This window comes from Mytilus californianus, unplaced genomic scaffold (assembly GCF_021869535.1).
Source record: "Mytilus californianus isolate M0D057914Y unplaced genomic scaffold, xbMytCali1.0.p SCAF_2, whole genome shotgun sequence".
In the NCBI taxonomy this organism is placed as follows: domain Eukaryota; kingdom Metazoa; phylum Mollusca; class Bivalvia; order Mytilida; family Mytilidae; genus Mytilus; species Mytilus californianus.
In genome coordinates, this window is record NW_026262668.1 from 46250619 (window position 1) to 46273649 (window position 23031).

Below are 23031 nucleotides of genomic sequence, written 5' to 3' on the forward strand. Positions count from 1 at the left end.
AGAGACATTGATTTTCGAAATCTGCATCTGGTGCAGAAAAATTGGTACCGTTTATGCTATTAGTTCATAGAGAATGATTTATTAAACCGCAAGTTATTCACATAGACATAAATGAATATATTATTCGTAAATATGATCTTATGTCTAACGTGATCAGTCTTAAAATGTATATCAAATCTGTGGATATCAATAGCAGAAAACACACATTTATGACTGAACATCCCCTGAATGCATTTGCACGTATGTTAGGACATATCTTGCTCGGTTGTTTAGATGTCACTTATTAACATTGACATATTCTAATCAAAATTTCATTTATTAAAAACAACTTTCAAAATTATTTACAACAACATCACGACTTCAATTTGATTGAATGAAAAATTTTGTATCTTTTTGGTGAAATGTTATACTAGTTTTACAATTACAGTGGTGACAAACAGAAAACAGAAATAATCCAGATTCGGTAAGGCTCGTGTTTCTCAATCTTTACATCATGGTCAAGTTTTGTCTTTATTGTATGATTTTTTATAATTGCCATGCTGTTATTATATGAGACATTATATAAAATTGTAGTAAAGAGTTTTGTGGAACCTTGCACCTCGCATTCGATTAATGCTATCTGGAAGTATGTCAAAGGTCTAAAACCAAAAAAATTACATAATAATATCACGCATTTGGAATATAAAAATAGTGTAATTCAAAATTATGTTGATATAGCAAATACATTTAATGTGCATTTCACAAATATTGCTGAAGGTATAGTTGATAACAAATTATGTAATAATGATGAAGGTCCAAGATTCGATGTACTCAACAAATTTGTGAAATCAAAGTTACAAAGGGGTAGTGAAAAATTCATTATACCAGAAATGAGTATTTTAGATGTAAAAATGTATTTAAAAAAACTTGACAAGTCTAAAGCAACTGGTTTAGATGATGTTGGACGAAATATTTTGAGTATGTGCAGCGATGTCATTGCACCAGCTTTAACATATTTATTTAATCTAAGCATCAAATGTGGTAAATTTCCAAGTATTTTTAAAACTGCAAGAGTTTGCCCAATTTTTAAAAGTGGCGATGCTTGTAATCCTGATAATTATAGACCAATAGCAGTATTGCCTTGTCTCTCCAAAATCATAGAACGACATATAGCTGATAGTTTGTATATATATTTAAATAGTAATGACCTTCTTAATACTACACAGTCAGGTTTCAGACCTAAACATTCGTGCACAACTGCACTTACTAAATTAGTAGATGAATGGTTAGCAAATATAGATAATGGAGAAATAAACGGAGTTATATTTTTAGATTTAAAGAAAGCTTTTGATCTGGTTAATCATATTATTTTATTAAAAAAGCTTGAATATTATAATGTTTCAAACTGTACACTAGACTGGTTTAAGTCATACTTGTTTGAACGAAGTCAACAAGTTAAGGTCAATAACGTCATGTCTAATACTAAATGCATAAAAACTGGTGTACCACAAGGCTCTATCCTTGGCTCTCTGTTATTTATTTTATATATCAATGATTTACCACTAAACATAAAAAATTCATAAATAGATTTATATGCAGATGATTCTACATTACATAGTAAAGGTAATAATGTACTTCAGTTAACTGCTAACCTTCAAAATGATATTCATGTAATTGAAAACTGGTGTTCGCAAAATTGTATGAAACTAAATGCCAAAAAGTGTAAATCAACGATTATTGGTTCAAAACAGAGGCTTTATTCAACTGGGAACAGTTTAGATATCAAAATTTCAGATGAACAAATAGAGAATGTAGATTGTGAAAAACTTCTCGGTTTATATATCGACAAAAACCTAAATTGGAATGAGCAAATAGATAAAATGTCATGAACAATATCAAATAGAATCAATTTATTAAAAAAGATAAGAAAATATTTACCTATGCATATACGTATTATTTATTTTAATGCTTATATTCTGCCATTGTTTGATTATTGTTGCAATATATGGGGAAGTTGCTATGAAAGTGGAATAAATAAACTTAATAAGTTATTAAAGAAATCTGCTAGGGTTATAGTAGAAGCTGACATAATGACATCATCCAGTTTGTTGTTTAATAGTTTAAACTGGTTAAATGTGGAAAAACGCATTCAATATCAAAAGGCAATACTTGTATTTAAATCATTAAATGATATGGTTCCTAACTATTTACAAGAAAACTTTCATTTTATTGGTAATCAGAATTATAATTTACGTTCGGCTGATGAAAAACTATTAAATCTTCCGAAACCAAAAACAAACTTTTTAAAGAAAACATTTACATATTCAGGTTCTCAAATATGGAACAGTTTACCAAATGAAATAAAAATGAGTAATACACTTATATCTTTTAAAACAAAATGTTACAAATTTTTCATCAATTGTGCAAATTAATATGCTTTTTCATTATTATCTACATACAATTGTATATTGTGTATAATATATCATTATAATATTGTATGTACTTATAAATATGTTATTATTATTTTGAGGACTCTCAGGAAGATTAGTTTTAACTAATGGGATTATCCTCTTGAAATAAAGATTATTTATTTATTTATTTTATTTATTTTAATGCTGTCAATGTTAAAGCGTAATGTTGACTGCCAAAAACAATTATGTTATAACTAATCCCCGTATTTGAATATCGCGAAAGACGCATGAATTTAAAAATTATGCAGCACGAGCTTATTCTTGTTCGGTTACAAGTGATTCATTTTCTCTTAACTAGTATACATTTTTTGTTTAAGGGCCAGCTAAATCCCGCCTCTTGGTGCGGATTTTCTCGCTGTTTTGAAGAACCATTGGTGACCTTGAGCTGTTTTCTGCTCTTTGGTCGAGTTGTTTTCTCTATGACACATTCCCCGTTTCCATTCTCAATTTTGTTTATCAATAGTTATACTTTTTATGACACAGATTCAGAAAATTAAATGTATTTCCTGTATTACAGGAGTGAGTTGGATTCACTTCATATATTGTCATTTTCACTCTACTGTTTTGGCGTATGAATATATGTTTATTGCACACATTGGTTAAAAAGACAGATTGTCACTTAAAGAAGATTTATGCAAATTTTACAATAATGGTAAAGCAAGGAGTTGTATTAAATTCACTCAGGCTTTTAAATTTTTATATGTATAAATTAATTAATTGTCAGTATCAAGTCGCAAATCTTCAGTTTGAAGATTCAAGTGAGTGTCCGGTGAGAGGCTTGAAAAGTCTCGATAGTGAAAATAAACAAGTTATTTCATATGTGAAATCATCGGATTTTATCACAAAAGGAAATTGATATCATCTATATAATAAATCCATTTTGATGAATCCATTTATCAGTCAATTAAAAATTTAAATACGGGAGAAATTTTCAGAAACTATCAGAAAAAAAATGAAAATGAAAATAAAAATTTGTTCAGATGTTATTTCTTAATCATAAGCGTTTATCCAAGTTTCATAAAACTTAATGACGTTATTGATGTCTTATTAACTTAACCATGTTTACCCCGTATTATATCTTAATATAAATTGAAATATATATATATACAAAAATTGTCCTTTTGATATCTGTCAGTTGCTGCATATGAAATTTTTATTGTGCTTTAAATGTATTCCTGTGAAATTAACATTCACATGTCTATAACTGAACTTATTCTCTAACGGTCCAACATAAATTTTGCTGCACTGTCGTAGAGCATAACAAAGTTTAAAAATTTCAACATTGCATTATTGTATCATTTGTTTTACATTATAACATATATTTTTCCTGTTTACTAATATGTATCTTTCATCCTCCTGCTTTTTCTCCATTGAAAACGCAACATTGGTGTGTATTTACAGGAATTTGCTGAGTGACGACGAATTGCCATGCAATAACGTTATGAACATACAAATCTGCGTAAGATATTGAATCAATGCAGAATTAAGGCTATAAGTATACTGTAAAAACTCATCAATCATACTAGGCTTATAAATAAGTTTGCACGCCAGACGTGCGTTTCGGCTATAAAAGACTCATCAGTGACGCTGGAATCATAAAAAATTAAAATGCCAAATAAAGTAGGAAGATAGATAACATTGAGAATTTAAAATGCTGAAAGATTTTGCCAAATACAACTAAGGTAATCTATTTCTGGGATAGGAAATCCCTAGTATTTCGAACTATTCGAAGTTTGTATCTGATAAATCAATAAATACAATTTAATCATTTATTTATTAAATTCATGTATTGTATTACTTGTCAAATCTTAAGCAAGCTTAATTTTTACACATTACTATCATTAATTATGTTCAGGTAAAAATTATACAAACAATGTCTACAATTTACACAAGGCCGTTAGGTTTCGCGCTCAATGTCAGCACGAGTATCTTGCTTTTAAATTCGAATAGACATAAAAAGACAGTTTCAATGTACCATATTGTTAGTTGTTGAAAAATCATCCAGGTGTTGGACGGAAAAAAAAATTCACATTTATAAGATGCCTAGAGGTCGTGGGATAGGACGGGCAAGGCAACAAAATCCGTATGGTGGCGTTGGAAGGGGACAAGTTCGGAGAAACCCGGTCCGAGAAAACAGAGAACAAAGAAATCAACCCCTACAGGCTTGACAGGAAGCAGATGTACCGCAAATTGAACCGGAAGTAGTTCCACAAGCACCAATACTAGATCAAGGGCAACAAATAGTTACATGTAATGTCAGTGTACAGGCTGATAACAATGTTATAAATGATGAGGACTTTATGCAAGAAACTTCTTCTATTTCATGTAATTATAACAATGATCCTTTACTTGTACCTTTAAACAATGAGATTGACTTATTTGTTTATCAAGGCTTGAAAGAGAAAAATTGGGCTTTACAATATGTCAATTTGGCACTTTTATTACATCAGAACTTTAATGTTCCAAATTAATCCAAGGTAAATGAGCTTGCGGTATTGGATGGAGCTATAATAGTAAACACAGAAAATAGAAATTTAAGAGTGAAACATATTGATAACATAAAGGCATGGACAAACGCATTTATAAATTTTGCAAAAATAGTCATTCAAAGGCATCCGTTGCTAGCAAGTGATTTATTTCATATATAGCTTTAATAAGAGGTGCAGTAACTGATGCCCCATATGAAAGAGTGTATCAATATAACCAACAATTTAGAGGATTGCTCAGAATTCTACAAAAACTTTGTCACAAATTGATGGCAATTTATGGTTTCGCTTCATTGCAAAAGGTGCTTATGGAGGACAATCCCCTCCATCTGAAATGTTACAAAGTTGTTGTTATGACTATAACTTTAAAAAGGGGTGCTTTCGAATGAATTGCACATATAAACATGCGTGTTTGAGATGTAATGGGATGCACCCTTCAGCTTTATGTGTATATGCTAAAAACGTGCAAAATAATCAACATTTCAATATTAGAAATAACACTCCAAGGCAACCTATAGTAAATCAAATAAGACCATTTTCTCAACCGCCAAGATTGCAATTTAGACCACCTGCTTCATATCCTCACAATATTCGTTATTAAATGAACCAATTGCAGATGAAAAGACTGAAGGTCCAAGTTATGTATTGGAGTATTTGGACTTGACAATAAATACAATAGAAATGACTATTGAGATTCCTGAAAATAAGTTAAAAGAGTTATTATTGCAAATAAAAGCAGTTGCATTTCCTAAAAAGGTAACTCTAAAACAATTGCAGTCATTATGTAGCATGCTTGCCTTTTGTACAAGATCAATTCCATCAGGAAGGGCTTTTAGTAGATGGTTTTATATGGCTACATCAAAAGCATAAAAGTCGCGTCATTTTACACTGTGTCTAAACTACCCCGGCAAAAAATGTTTGGACTCGATGGTATCTAATATCCGGCACGGTGACGGAACATCAATAGACAGAGAAAAGGTAGTTTTCTGTTTATTTATTTGTTATTGTTATGATATCGAAGAATATTTATACATATATAACTATTTTCTATTGTGAGATGTAATATTTTCTACAACCATTCTAGATTAACGGAGAAATAAGTAAAAATGCACGTCAAAATGACGAATTGAGTAAACCTTGCCTCGAATTTGTTTAATTTCTCCTTAAATTGTTCACATGGTACGGAAAGAAATTTACGGAAAGAAAGATATTGACATGGAGATTGCAAAACTAGTCACTTTGAGCACCTCAATATTTGTATTTCTGCGTATGGAACGAAAGAAATGGGTCATGTCAAAATGGAAGCACCCGGTTTTATCAATGTGTACAACCCGGTTTTGTCCTAGATTTCACAAGGCAGAACCCGGTTTTGTCAAAGATAAAAAAATGCATAATCGCATAATATAATTGAATTTCAGTAATTTAAAGGAGGTTGGTGGCTGGTTGGAAAACTATTTCTTACAGAGGACAACTTATTATTTATTTGAATTTGTAATCACTTGAATTCCTACATTATTGAAACAAAAATAATTATAATTTTGCTTTGCATTTAAAAAAAAATACTCTAACTGCGAAATAGATAGAAATGAAGGTTTAACCGCAAATTGAGGTTTAAGCTCTCTATACGTTTTTTTTTATATGAATTATGTAAATTTTAGTGTTTAAACTTAAAATTAGAGTTTATGGTCTTAAAAATTGAAGGACGCACATTTGATATGTGATTTTCTTGCACAACAGGATGGTTATCTTTATAAGTAATCCAATCTACCTAGGGGTGTAATATTTCCTATGATCGTTTAAAATAAATCTTCTTAAGGCTAAATGTTCATTATAAGGCATGATAATCAGACAAAAGTATATATGCTTGCAGAATCGCCATAGAAAATGAATGTTTATGGTGAGAAAAGGATTACAATAATCATGCATTAAAAATCAAATCTATCTATCCCTAATTGTAACTATAATACTAAGTATAAATTAGTATAATAGTCTCAGGCCATCGAGAAAATGCAATAATGATTATTTTATTAATAGTTGTATAAATAAACGGTTCTGTTATCTCTCCATTGTGTTATGATTATCGTACATTGACCTTGGTCAATATATTATTGACAATATATAGGGACGGATTCAGGTTTTTTTCAAAGTTGGCGTAATTCAAACAGCTTACATACCGCAGAGCGTAGCTAAGCGAACAATGTTTTGGACGAATTATGCTAAAAAAAATCGTAAAAAAAAGATTTAATATTTTTTGGGCCATCAAAGGTGGGGGTGGGGAGCGTGTGACCTTTACGCCGCCTGGATTCGCCACTGATGTTTTATAACTAAATCGTATACCAACTTAAAATTTTATAAGAAATAAGAAAGCAGGGACACCCGCGAAATTGGATGTATGTGAGTAGGATTATCATGTTTATTCTAAAAATTCACATTGATATTTTGGAATAGTCGGAATGCGAGACCAAGCGATGCAAATTCGTGGCGGCTTGAACTATTTGTATGAAGCTTCATATGTCAAAAGTTAGAAGGTCTGACTGCAACATACAGAACCTCGCACACAGATCTTTTATGTAACGATGTTTCTATCTGTCATATGTCCATTTCCCTTGACCTCATTTTCATGGTTCAGCGATTTCCTAACAAAATGAATAGCTGATAATGGTTGATATCTATGATCAAGGTTAACATTTCGTGTTCAAATCCATATCTCTAATACCATAAGTAATAGGTCAGCTATATTTGCTCGTATGGCGCACATGACTATTTAAGTGACCTTGAACTTATTTTCTTGATTAATCGGTGAATGTTAAGGTTTTTTTTTGGTTGGTTTTAATGATTGTTATGTGTTCATGTCCGTCTGGCAGGTTTCATCAGACCTTGACTTTTTTGTTCCATGAACAATGTTAATTTTATGAGATACTTTTATTAAAATATTTATCTTGCAGACCTTCAAAATAAATTCGATAACGATCATTGCTGCAGTCGCTATATGTCAGTGCGTATAGTCACTCTTGTACAAATAATACGTAGTATTTATTTTTGTTAAAAAAAAAACGCAATTGAAGTTGTTTTGCCATGTCTGATTAGTTTATATCGTTCGTGCAAGCCTTAACTATGAATTGTTAGACTTTTTTTTTAATTCAAGAACGGTGCAATCTTGTTTGGAATTCTTGGTTGGTTTTAGCTCACCTGACCTCAAGGGAAAAGTGAGCTTTTTCATCACTTGGCCCCCGTCGTCCGTCGTCTTCCGTTAATTTTTTACATAATTTTCTCCTCTGAAATTACTGGGCTACAATACATTCAACAAACCTTATCCACAATCTTATGTCGGTTTTAAAAGGTCTAACGAAATTATGTTTAACTCTTTTTCATCATCATTGGGGTATCTAGTTTAAAAAGTTTTTGATGACCCCGCTTGTCATCAAAGATGGCCGACATGGCTTAAAATAGAACATGGGGGATGCAAGTTTTGTCATTATTTGAAAACAGCTATAGATAGAGAAAATTTAACAGGGGCAGATATGTTCATAATGTTGAGCTCTACCTTTTGTCCATACACATCAACTCTCACACGAATTCTTATAAAAGTTAATGTCCTTGAATGACAAATTTCTCCTTTTTTTTCCATTTCTGTCTATTATCTTGAAATATATAAAAGTTATATAGCAAAAATGACCAGCAAGACAATATATACGAATAAGTCGACTTTGTCGATATCCTTGTAAGAATTATTGACCTTTAATTACGATTTTTGCCATTTCTTTGCGTTTTTGCCAATTATCTTACAAAAATCTTCTCCTCTTTAACAATTTAATTAAACTTGGCCACACGCTTTATTGAGGTATCTGGTTTGAAAACCCACATGTTCAGCCATTTGTTAATTTATTTTTTGTTTCAGGGTACCAGTGTTAACGTTGCTTTTAATAAAATAAACAAAACCGGGTTCTATACATAGACAAAACCGGGTCATTGTGTAGTAAACAACATTGACAAAACCGGGTGCTTCCATTTTGACATGACCTATTTCATTCGTTCCATACGCAGAAAAACAAGGATTGAGGTGCTCAAAATGACTAGTTTTGCAATCTCCATGTCAATATCTTTCTTTCCGTACCTTTCTTTCCGTACCATGTGAACAATTTAAGGAGAAATTAAACAAATTCGAGGCAAGGTTCACTCAATTCGTCATTTTGACGTGCATATTTACTTATTTCTCCGTTAATCTAGAACGGTTGTAGAAAATATTACATCTCTCAATAGAAAATAGTTATATATGTATATATATTCTTTGATATCATAAAAATAACAAATAAATAAACAGAAAACTGCCTTTTCTCTGTCTATTGATGTTCCGTCACCGTGCCGGATATTAGATACCATCGAGTCCAAACATTTTGTGCCGGGGTAGTTTAGACACAGTGTTTTATTAGAGTAACAAAAGAAATGTTTAATGATTTAATGACATGGAAAATGTTTATGAAAATTTCAATGGAACCTCATTTATATTAATTGATAAATGGTTGTCAAACTTTGATATTCAGTTATTCACTGATAGTGCCGGTGGCGTGGGGAAAGGCTGTGGTTGCTATTTAATTGGAAAATGGTCTTATTTGCAATGGCCTGAAGAATAGCATCACACAGAAATTTTACAAGATATTACTTTCCTTGAAATAATACCAATTGCTTTGGCGATATATCTTTGGTACAACTTGTTTAAGAAAAAGAGAATTGCATTTCATATCGATAACTTAGCTGCAGTTGCAGTTTTGAACAGTAAGACATCAAATCTGAGAGTATTGCACATTTTGCGATTTAGTCTATTGGTCAATGATAGGAAGTTTTCATATTAAAGCTTTTCATATTTCTTCTATTAATAATTGTATTGCTGATGCACTGTCTCGTGGTCAGTTTCAGAAATTCAAAGATATGGCACCAGAGGCAGCATTTCCAACCTCAATACCTATGGAATTTTGGAACCTTTTAAGATTGAATTTTCAAATCTAATACAAAGTTCGTTGTCTGAAAATACTTGGAATGTTTATGACAATGCAATTAATTTATTTGAGTTATTCAGAATAAAATTTCAACTAGAACATTCTTGGCCTGTTCCTTTAACCGACTTGATTAATTCCATCGTGTATTTAGCAACAGAATCGTACTCACCAAACACAGCTAAGTCGTATCTAGCTGCAATGAAAATAAGTAATGTAACTGATACTACTGATACTTTTGTCATAAAAAAGCTATTGGGTGGAATGACAAAAACGTATAAAAGTTTTGACATTCGCAAACCAATTACTATTAAAATAATTGATGAATGAGCTACAGTTTTACCAAACATCTGTTCTTCTATATATGAGACCAAACTTTTTTCAGTTATTTTTGCATTTTTGAGAATTGGTGAAACTGTTAAGTCTGGTACAGGCAACCACGTTCTAAAAATTGATGATATAATTATGAATAAAAATGATGAAAGCATAAAAATGATGATTAATTCTTCAAAAACTGATCAAAATGGGCGTAATACTAAGCTAATTGTGTCGAAAAGTGACAATGCTGTTTCTGTGTATACAATTATGGCAAATCATATGACAGTTCGACCTCATATTGCAGGGTTTTTATTTTGTCATTTTAATCATAAAAAAATAACAAGAAATTAAGCTTGTAAGGTTTTAAACTCTGCACTTTAGTTCATTGGCCTAAATGAAAATGAGTACAACACTCATTCTTTTAGAATTGGAGCCGCAACAAATGCAGCTGAAAAGGGGAAATCTGATGACGATATCATGTTAATGGGCAGATGGAAGTCTCAAACATACATTGGTCGGGTTGTTGTCTCTTTGACACATTCCCCATTTCCATTCTCAATTTTAAAAGATATATCCGAATTGATACATCTCTATGAGTTTGTTGCATAGTGTGATATTATTGTTTTTTTCCGAAATTCCATTGACTAGAAGCATATGGATTCTGGGATCTTCTATAATTGCAAAAGCTGAAGCCCATACTATTTCAAGATTTACAGGACAAAATTTGGGATTTGAAAGTTAAGGTCTTTCAGTATATGGGTTGGAATGCCAGGTATGCACTGGCAGTCACTTGTATGTTGGTGCATGCATTAATCAATCGTTTTGGTGTTCCAAAAATGATACTTATACATTGTGGTGGAAATGACATTGGACTAGTCTCATGTAGTCAATTATTATTTCATTTAAAATTTGCTATTTATACTATCAGCAAAATGCTTCCAGGCTCTATGGTGGTTTTTTCAAGTATTTTACCACGACGCTCATGGCGTTATTCAAATAATCCTGTTGCTATGGAAAAAACTAGAAAACGAGTAAACAGGGGTTTAAGATATTACATGTTAAAGAATGGTGCATATTTCGTTACACATCCAGATTTTAATGATGTACATACAGCTCTGTTTAAAGATGATAATGTGCATCTATCATTTTTAGGAAATGACATTTTTGCTAATACATTACAAGAAGCATTACTGCAGTTTTTAAAATCTCCAAGTAAACACGTTTACCCATTTGAATGTTTATCATGAATTTTGGTGTTGAGGAAGTTGTGATGATTTGAATTATGTGTTGATGATGAATATCATTATTATCGTTGAAAAATGAATTTTTATTTGTTTAGTCGATAAATTGTTTGGCTGATTAACATGATATTGTTTAATACCATCATGTTAATTTGGCGGATTTGTCGAAATTCACTGCTTTGGTGACCCAGCAGAGACAATTGTTATACACTGACTGGAACACCCGTCAGTGTTTGATAGTCAACTTGCTGTAAACTGTTGACAATTTGTGTTATTTGTTTGAGGAAAATTAAATTGTCATGACAAATAAGCAGCCAAAAACTAATCAAGTTGTTGTTGTTTATTTTACAATGAATAAATGAACCTACAATTCTTAAATAATATCTTTGCTTAGTTTGATATTCATTGTTTATTCGTAATCAAATAAAGCAAACGTATTTCCGTATAACAAGCATTACACAATATCTTTTACACACATCAATTATATACAATAATACAATTTAATCATTTATTAATTAAATTTATTTATTGTATTACTTGTCAAATCTTAAGCAAGCTTAATTTTTACACATTGCTATCATTAATTATGTTCAGGTAAAATTATACAAACAATGTCTACAATTTACACAACGCCGTTAGGTTTCGCGCTCAATGTTAGCACGAGTTTCTTGCTTTCAAATTCGAATAGACATAAAAAGACAGTTTCAATGTACCATATTGTAAGTTGTTGAAAAATCATTCAGGAGTTGGACGGAAAAACCCTCCCATCCCTCCCTTTAAACATATTTCTGCTGTTTCTGAATTTATTTTACAGGTTGCAGTTTTCATTAATATTTTGGAAATTCTATCCATGTACATAAGAAGATCATCAAAAAATCGTCATGGCAGAACTTGTTTGGACTTTATTGATTATGGAGATGGCGGATTTATCGAAATTCACTGCTTTGGTGACCCAGCAGAGACAATTGTTATACACTGACTGGTACACCCATGAGTGTTTGATTTTGTGTTATTTGTTTGAAGAAAATTAAATTGTCATGACAAATAAGCAGCCAAAAACTAATCAAGTTGTTGTTGTTTATTTTACAATGAATAATATGAACCTACAATTCTTAAATAATATCTTTGCTTAGTTCATGACGAATAACTTTTCAAAATTGTTCCCTGCACTTTTTATTTTTGTTATTACATGTATTATCTGCACTGTATTATTGTTATTATTGTCTTGTAAATTGTTTGTATTCTTACGCTTTTGACGCACGATATCCATAAAGTGTTTTTCTTCAATATAATAATTATACTAGTATAACATGAAAAAATGGAATCCGTAATGTTAACGTAGAAAAAGAATAGGTTTTAAATAGAACATGAATATAACTTAAGACAGCCCTCATACAACCCGAATATTACTATCTTATTGATGCTGTATTCCATGAAAGTCATAAAGTCCTTCTCTGCATTCGTTTCTTGCTTCAGTCGATTCTTAAATAGTAATGAACTACAAACATGCATTGCTTAAGATTGTCCAAAAAACGCGTATTATAAAAACAACTTCCCTGTTCCTGTTTGGTATGGCCTTGTTTTTTTTTGTTTTTTGTTATTTATTTGATCTTGTATTTTGTACAGGTCTACCCTATGTCCTGTCATATCCATAAAATGCATCCGATTCCAGAAGAAACAACTTTAACTATCATAACTAAAAATACCTCTATAAAAGCAACAAATCCCAGAAACAAGATGAAATATACTTTCATTTGTACCACAGCTGTCATCATTTTGCTGATATCTAAAATAATATTGAAATGCAACAGCAATTTCTACTTGATACAAATAGATAGATGTTTTGACCTGAAATATAATCCCGGATAATATTTACATTTCCCTATAAACTGTTACGTCAACCAAATTTCACAATTAACTAAACAGTAAAATGAACTATGTTGTGACGGTCATGTGAAATATCAATAAATTAAACCCCACAACACATAATTGACATAATTAGACATATGATTTTAAGACACAAGATATGAGGTATTCACCCTGACACGAAACCAGTACATGTACATCAAAACACACAAGCAATGCGGATTTTGCGCAATTGAAAATAAAATTTTATTTCTAAACCTTTTTGCAGTGTTACGTGAAATGTCAATAAATAATCGAAAGAATTTATGCAATTTGTCATTCAATAATTGCCACATTAAGACACCTGATTGATGTAAATTTACCGCACATTTCTATTTAGAATTTAATGCACAACATTGTAGAATACATATTCATACAACATATGATTCTGTCTTCTGGAACTATTCATTTTGAGGAGGAAAACAATTATGTTTGAACGTTTGGAGTCAATAACTAGATTTCTTTTAAGAGTTTCAGATGTGTAATATTGTAAACAGATTTGAAAAAAAAATTCATATCTAAAATACTTCAATATATGTGCCGTGTTTATATAAACAAAGAAGTTAAAAGTAAAATAACAAAAATACCGAACTCCAAGGGAAATTCAAAACGGAAAGTCCCTTTCCAAATGGCAAAATCAAAAGCTCAAACACATCAAACGAATGGAAAACAACTGTCATATTTCTGACTTGGTACAGGCGAACAATGACCTTTCTTACATCAGATTTTATGCAAGCTCCAGGTAACAACTGTACCTCTTCCCAAATCAACCGCATTATTTGTCTAATTATGTGTTGTGGTTTGTTTAATTTATTGATAGTTCACATGTCTCTGACAACATAGTAATTAAGTACATCATCGCGTTTGTTTATTTGTAAAAAAAAATTGAATTTTTAATGTAAGTATGCATAAGGAAATTTTAATTTTATCCGGGATTATTTTTCAGGTCAAAAACATCCTTTTCAAGACAAGTATAAATAGCTGCTGCATTTATATGTTATTTTATACATCAGCATAGCGATGACAACTATGGTACAAATGAACGTATACTTCATCTTGTTTCTGGGATTTGTTGCTTTTAAAGAGGTATTTTTAGTTATGATAGTTAAAATTTCTTCCAGAATCGCTTGTATTTTACTTGAAATGATAGGATATAGGGTAGACGTGTACAAGATACAAGATCACATGAAAAATAAAAATAATAAAAAAATAAGGTCAGACCAAACAGGAAAAGGTAAATTGTTCTTGTATAACGCGTTATTAGAAAATCTTACGCAATACATTATTGTAGTTCATTACTTTTCAAAATATAAGCTTAAACGGGTCAGGAATGCATTGAAGATTCCGTTATTGAAAGACTTCAAGACTTCCATGGATCATAGCATCTGTAATATAGCAATAGTCGGGTATTATGAGAGCTGTCCTAAGTTATATTCATGTACCATTTAAGATTTTTTTTTTTCTACGATAAATTAATTGATTCCATTTTCTTTACATGTTATACTAGTATAATGGTCATATTAAAGGGGAAAAACACTTCATAAATTTCTTGCGTCAAAAGTGTAGGAATACAAAAATTTGTATGATAATAATAACAATAATACAATGCAGATAGTATATGTATTATTAAAATAAAACGCAGACGGAACAATTAAAGAAAAGTTATTCGTCATGAATACATTTTGTACATTGATTTATCATAATCATTGCGTCAGTAACTAATTATTCTACAGTAGATTATTGGCACTTAATCTACGTTAATTTCACATCTTTCGTAGATTAGTCGGTTAGTATCGGATTTCAATTCGTCGTCAGTCAGCTAATTTTCGAAAATATACACCGTCATTGGGAATTCTATGCGACTGTCATACAAGTGAAATTTTCAGCTAGCTATAAAACCAGGTTTAATCCATCATTTTCTTCACAAGAAAATGCCTGGTCCAAATCAGTAATATTACAGTGTTTTCCATTCGTTTGATGTGTTTGAGCTTTAGATTTTGCAATTTGATAAGGGACTATCCGTTTTGACTTTTCCTTGGAGTTCCGTATTTTTAATATTTTACTTTTTTCAATGGGAAAAAACACAGGAGAATGACAGAAACATATTATAAAACAAGAAAATATATTATATAAATAAATGCAAAACAAATTATACAATACATGCATTGTTTTTAAAATTTTCAATCTTTGTTATGCTCTACGAAAGTGAAGCAAAACTGACAGTGCTTAAGAAATTAAGATCTGTCTAAATTATTTGATACTATTTTGTATAAGTACAAAAACAGCTGTGTAAAATCACTAGAAAATATATGAACGGTTGAATATTCTATATTTAAATATTTCTTATATATATTATAATATGTTCAACTGCCTATATTATTGACTACCAGTATAAATTGTTTTGTTTTGTTGAGATTGATATTTTTTAAGTAAAACATTTTTATAAAATACTATATTTTTTTATTGGAAGTATATGATGTATTATTAGCATTCGGCTCTAAGGTTGAGTATCATGACATGGGACTGATAAAACATCTGATACGAAAACACTCATGTAATATTCTGATAAAAAGTAAAATAACTAAAAAACCGAACTCCAAGAAAACGGGAAGTCTCTTATCAAAAGGCAAAATCAAAAGCTTAAATACATCAAACGAATGGAAAACAAATGTCATATTCCTGACTTGGTACAGGCATTTCTTATGTAGAAAATTGTGGATTAAACCTGGTGTTAAAGCTATCTCTAAACCTCTCACTTGCATGACAGTCGCATAAAATTCCATTATATTGACAATAATGTGTGAACAAAACAAACAGACTTAATAGGTAAAAATGTCAAAAATAGGGGTACAACAGTGAACATTGTGTTATAATCTTGATCACTATAAAAACAAACAAATATGTCAACAAAGAAAAACAAAATGGCATATAAACAAAACAAGAAAGCAAAAATGAAAGACAAGAATACAAAAAACAACCACAGCATAACAACAAAATGGCGGGATGTACAAATACCGAGCCACGCCAAAAGGATATTACCGAAAATAGACTAAACGGTAAAGGTTAATAATTTACAAAGACAAACAAAAGAACACTATAACATGTGATTAAGATAATAAACAACGTCAGTACAAAATCGTCTCGTTTGTCATAGATTCTAGTACTAAGATGACCGCTTATGTCAAATTCGATGTTTAAGTCTAAAAATGAGACGGAGGAAGCCGTGTCTATTGTTTCTTTAATTTCTAGTTCTGGGGGATATATTAATGGAAACCAATCAGAAAAGTTTGGATTGTTAATGGAAAAAAACATCATCAATGTATCTGAATGTGAAATCAAATGATCTGGCTTCTATGATTATTATTAAAAACTTGAATAGTTGGAGGTTTATAATATAACATGATATTTGAAGTCCAATCACATAAAGAAAAGTTGTGTTTAAAAAAAATATCGAGGCTGTTATGATTAGAAATAAGAGGAAAAGATTTCGATTTTACTAATCTGATATTTAACATTTGCATAAGCTTTGGGGTCATATCAAGAACTTCGTCAAACATTCAGTGATAGTTTCAAAACTTGAACAGAAGTTTCTTGATTATCAGGAAAAATCATCAGAAGAAAAATTAGAATTCTGCCGTATTTAACTGATTAATGAATTGATAGATAGATTAGGGCAGTTCCCTTTTGTATCTTTCGCCTCTCTTTTACATTGGCAACAGCAATTGAAGGTGAGGCTTAGGATTCCGCCGACATCTTTGCTTATTTTTCATATAATATCTCATCCAATAACACCATACAAGCAAGGAAAAGGTTCATTAGCAAATGAAAGAGGTTTTAAATATATCACTTTGTCCATAAAGGAATTAGTTCTATGATTTTGCTGAAACTTTCTTAATGCATGCACATTTTTGTCCTTACTTAACGATAAATCTTTGGACCTGTTCTAAAACACGTTTAGATGTCTTTAGACAATCATAGGACATATGTTAGTCCTAAGATACCTTCAAAAGGTCTCCATCCCATGAAAGTTATTTTGAATATCGCAGAGTTTGTTTCCATTCGCAACTTGCGATTATATGAAATGACTGTTTGCTATAATATAGTTATTTTTAGAGAAATTATTTGTAATAGAAAAGAACAATATGCTCTGAAATACCTTACTGTGACTTGACTGTAAGTGTTGCTCTCCACCTATTGCAACTTTTCAAAATTCTGACCAAATTACAATTTGTTTTATAATTTATAAATTACAATACGTTGTTATGAAGTTTCCATGGGAGATAATCAATTTTTCTTTCGAAAAGTCTTCTATATTCAAAAGAATAAGATTTTAGGTTATCTCCCATGGAAACTTATTAACAACGTATTGTAAGTTCACATATATTTTACTGAATATAAGATGTTTTAATTCAAATGATGTCTGGTTCTTATGAATATAGAAGACTTTCCAAAGAAAAATTGTATGAAAGCTTAGTTTTGACATTTTTATAGCAATTTAAAATTACTACCTATCACCTTTAGCATGACAATTACAATAAAATTTGTATACAAATAGTTAGACTGATTTTTCATATATCATTGAAGTTGAATTAAAGTCTTATAGGATTGTATGTTTGCTTTATTTTATCACCTTGCACTTTCACGACTTTATTGGGGTTTTCTACAGCAGTTTGTTCATTAAATATCTGACCAGTTGAACAGTTTGGTTTTATAAAACAAATTGCAATTTGGTCAGAATTTTGAATAAATTGCAATAGGTGGAGAGCAACACTAACAGTCAAGTCAGAGTAATAGGAACGATCAACCTATGTATTTGTTTAACGCACAGGATTTTAATCAGAAAATTTTTCTTAAGTGAGTTATCCAGCGCTACATATTGTTGTTTACGACAGTTGGATGCGTTTTTTTCTTGGTTTTGTAAAATTTTGCATCGATGGGTATTTTTACCAAAATGAAATATTTTGTATGAAAGACAATTATATATATTTTTGATTCCAATAAAATTTTTGTTTTGGTTACAAATGTTTTTCTAAAACATTTTTTATAACTACTAACAATATCCCAAAAAATTTCAAAACAATAATTTAGAGCTTTTAAAAGATAATCCTTAAAATTGCACACACGAAGCTATGATATTGTTATATTGAGAGTATTTTAGAAAAACAAACATTCTGCAGAAATAATTCAGTGTCAATGGCCCTATCTCTTTTCCAGATTTTATTTCATCCACGTTTCCAATTTTGTAGTTCTGTGTGGAACATTAGTTGGGTTTCTTTTCATTTTCTGTTGTTTATTGCTAAGCAATTTGTCCTTTTAATATTTCTATTGCACCTTTACTTGTCTTCTTATTTGTCTGAATATGTACCAGTTAAAAAAAAATTCAAATATAGAAGCAAATTATCAGTAAATATTATATTTGATCATCATCATCATCATTAGAAACAGCATCACTATGATTATTATTTTTTTTATTAGGTGAACAGTAAAGGCCTAGGCACTTGTCCAAAATTTGACATTTTTACAGCATGTGTTATCGATTTTGATTTCCATTGTCTTGAACAAAAACAATGCCCATCAGGTAAGTTTTCAATTAGTAATAAATAATTTGTGTGTAAGTTACATCACTAGAAAAGACAATTCAACATCAATAAATGCCAATGTTCATGATACGGGACAGGCACGGTGTTATGACACGATCTTAAATTATTTTTGTGATTACTCATTCAAAATTTCAGTAATCTTGATAAATGAAGAAAACGATGCATAGACAGTAGTTGATAAAATAGGTACCCCAAAAACCCATTTAACTCAATAATATCCGTATTACAGACAAACCAAATGTTGTTACGTTCAAAACATATTGCATACGAACAAAGCACGCGGTAAAAAAAAGATGGTATCCCCGATTCAATAGCACGTTTTTTTTAATGTCATGCGGTTAACCTTGTGTTGATTGGGGTATGTAAGTATACAGAAGACAGAGAACAAGTATGATATCGACATTTAATTTTTTCGCCTGAATTCTCTGTGCGATTTTACTTTTACGTAGGTACATGTAAGTTCGTTTAGCTTCAACATATCCTAGTTTCATATAAACTTAGTTCATGTACGAAAAAGCGTTTTCAAAAACATTATCAAACTGCCATAAATACTTACATTGTATTAAATGTACGGAAATACTTTCTCAAACAATTTTCTCATTGCTAAACATCTGTATTTGATTCTTTTACGTTATGTGTAAGAAAGGTAAATACAATACAAATTTCTAAATATAAGAAATATTGTATACAATTTTTTTTTTTCAAAATTTGCAAACTCAAGGTCTTTACACGTTTATACTAACATAGAATATTTGCCGTCTTACATTTCTATTCTAGCGTCATTGGCCTTCTGTAGATAAAATGCAAGTCTGTCGTTCTTAATTATAATATAAAAAAGAAGATGTGGTATGATTGCCAAATGAGACAACTCTCCACAAGAGACCAAATGACACAGAAATTAACAACTATAGGTCACCGTACGGCCTTCAACAATGAGCAAAGCACATACCGCACAGTCAGCTATAAAAGGCCCTGAAATGACAATGTAAAAAAATTCAAACGAGAAAACTAACGGCCTAATTTATGTACAAAAAATGAACGAAAAACAAATATGTAACACATAAACAAACGACAACCACTGAATTACAGGCTCCTGACTTGGGACAGGCACATATATACAGAATGTGGCGGGGTTAAACATGTTAGCGGGATCCCAACCCTCCCCTAATCTGGGACAGTGGTGTAACAGTACAACATAAGAACGAACTATAAAAATCAGTTGAAAGAGGCTTAACTCATCAGATGGATAAAAATACAAATACTACAAATACAAGTGGACGTGGCCGGGTACTTGTACATCAAAACAACAAAAATACACTAAGTACAGATCTGAGAGTTACTGACAGCTAGTTCAAAGCCACTAACAACTAATAAAAAAAAATCATGCATCTAAGACTAAATTATCAGCCTGGTATCTTAGATACATGTTTACCATTAAAACTAAAAGTAAGAAGTAAATTGATAAATTAATTGCAAAATTAGTCACATATATGTATAGAAATGTAATGTTCAACTGGTTTGTTTTTAAGGTTATCGATGCTGTGTCCATGGTTGCAATAAGCGATGTGCAGCAGTGACAGTTAATGGAAAACACTTAGGTTTGTTTCTTTAATACCAATTTATTAGAAAACATTAAAATTGTATTCAATTATAGATTTGACCTTTAAAGTTTCTATATGTTCACAACTACAATGTACGGGTTTCATGGACGAGTCATACCATAACATAATTACATGCACTATCTTGTTTTTAATTATTGTTGTAAGTCCTAGATTTCTTGAAAAAAATCTCTTATGTGGTCTTAATAGGAATAAACTTATCATTTCTTTCATATTCTATTGATTTTTAAAGATATTTTATACTTATTCTGGTATAAAACGACAGTAAATAAAGAATTTCGATTTTGCAACGACTCATATTCAGTTACACGATACTGATCTAGTGGTTACAAACGCCTCGTTGGGTCTCCTTATTTTCCATTCAGAAATGTATTATCTACTTCCGTCAAAAACTATTATCAATCGATGACCATATTGTAAAAACATACATGGTACAAATTATGTTGCACCAGATGCACATTTTCTTCAATTAGTTTCTATTTAATGATTCTCGAGGACATGATATCTAAAAATTCAAAACTTAATAAAAAGGTTGAAAAACTGATAAAACCAAAAAGGATAAAAATTAAACTAAGCCCGGACAATGAATCAGATATATGCCTGAGGAAAATACATTATTTTTTTTGTTTCATATTTTTCATGTCGGGGCCTTTTACAGCCGATTATACGGTCTGGTTTTTCTCATTGTTGAAGGCCGTACGGTTGCCTATAATTTCTTACATCCGCTTTATTTGAACTGGATAGTTGTCTCATTGGCAATCATACAACATATCCTTACTATTATAATAATCAATTAATTCACTACTTAACAAGTATTTCTTATTCTATAATTACTTAATCTGCAACACAATTCGATTATTTTGAAACCCAAGTATGTAAATCATATATGTAAAGCTTTTCTTGGAGTGGTGCGAAACATAAATTGTGGTCTTGTAGTATTACATGAATATATAAGCTATGTACCTGCTGTAATAAATAACTACATTAATTGTTTCACTAATAAATGGCTTGTGAATTTTAAAACTCATCAAAGATATCCAAACTATATATAAAAACATTTCTTGGCTATATTGTTGATAGATAAAATAAAATCATGTATTAACTCATACTCGATTACCTTTATCATTAACAAATCTTACTCTGAATATAAATTTCTGTAAGTTTTCTATTTCGTTAATGTACCTGTGTGGCCTGTATCGAGATCAGGTCTAGTAACAACTCGATTCCGTCAGTCATTCCGTCTTTCGTTCCGAAATTCATTAAGGCTACCTAACTTGTTTCATTTGTTTCTCAAATGGAAAAAGGAATTCCTTTAAAATCATCCAAACATTCCATAGTGATTGCACACACATTTAAGATGTATACCTCCTATTTTGGACAGTTTCGCGTTATTTTATCATAGTTTCTGCATTCATGGAACTTTCTGATGTTTATTCACATTTTTCATCTTGTACAATGGTAATAAATCAGGATTTACAATTCCCCAAAACATTATAACCAGACTCATTATATGGTATGAAATTTTTATATTCCAGTTGAAAATATGGTTCTTAATGTTGAAAATCAGACATAAGATGATAGGTCTGTCAAAAGAAATATATATATTATGTAAAGAGCTTTTTGTTTCAGACAACAGAAAAACCAAGGAGGTATACATAAATGTAGTCTTTTAAATGCAGCAAAACTCAGACTGTTGATACAGAGGAGTTCTATCTTATTTCATGATAATTGTCGATCAATAAGTTCGTTTGTTTTAATGTTAATTTAGGCCTCATATGTTACTTGGTATATTTTGCAGGGTCTTGCCGTGCTTCCTATGGTAAACGTGGAAAACAATGTACAGTGGATAGAAGTTGTGAGGGACATGAAAAGTGTTGTTATGGGAAATGCCGAGAAGTCCGAAAACAAATTGTTAAGGTTCTTTATCCTATCAAAAGTTAGTTCATTGTAAAATTATACTTCTATTAATCAATTTTAATTTTGTAACCAGTAAATCACTGTTTGTCATTTGTGAAATAAAAAAGATTCAGTTAAGTTTGTTTTATTTGATATACAGTAGTCATTTTTATGAATAATTATACAACAAAAGCAAATGATACCTAATTTAATAATAAACATCATGTTTATATTTCGAAAACATATTCCTTGTCAATTATGCTCGAAAACAAACATTTGAAGAATCAAAGTTGTAGACTTGTTTCCTTTCCCCTTTATTTGTTTGACTCGAACACATATAAGATGTCAATGTTAACTAGGTTGGCCTAGATACCAATTTATAGTAGGGGTTGAGAATCAACGCAACGAAATTGCCATCGTTTTACCCAATTCAGTGCTCACAACTGTTGTTGCCAGAATTTGCCAGATTGACACCAAAAGACGTGTTTCTTTCGCATCACGGTGCGGAGCTATTAATTTCAGTCG

General features: G+C 30.8%; 1 protein-coding gene and 1 long non-coding RNA gene across 2 annotated transcripts; both read left to right on the top strand.

Moving 5' to 3' along the window:
• Positions 1-4215: 4215 nt before the first annotated feature.
• Positions 4216-12549, top strand: LOC127729888 (uncharacterized). Its single transcript, XR_007994880.1, has 2 exons — positions 4216-4455; positions 12230-12549. It is a non-coding gene; the product is annotated as an uncharacterized LOC127729888 (long non-coding RNA).
• A 1790-nt stretch (positions 12550-14339) lies between these two features.
• On the top strand, positions 14340-22644 carry LOC127729883 (perlwapin-like protein). The gene is made up of 4 exons (XM_052237820.1): positions 14340-14477; positions 18867-18969; positions 20521-20589; positions 22409-22644. Exons 1-4 carry the CDS (start codon positions 14412-14414, stop codon positions 22549-22551), a joined length of 381 nt encoding a protein of 126 aa, XP_052093780.1. The 5' UTR covers positions 14340-14411; the 3' UTR covers positions 22552-22644.
• The last annotated feature ends 387 nt before the right edge of the window (positions 22645-23031 follow it).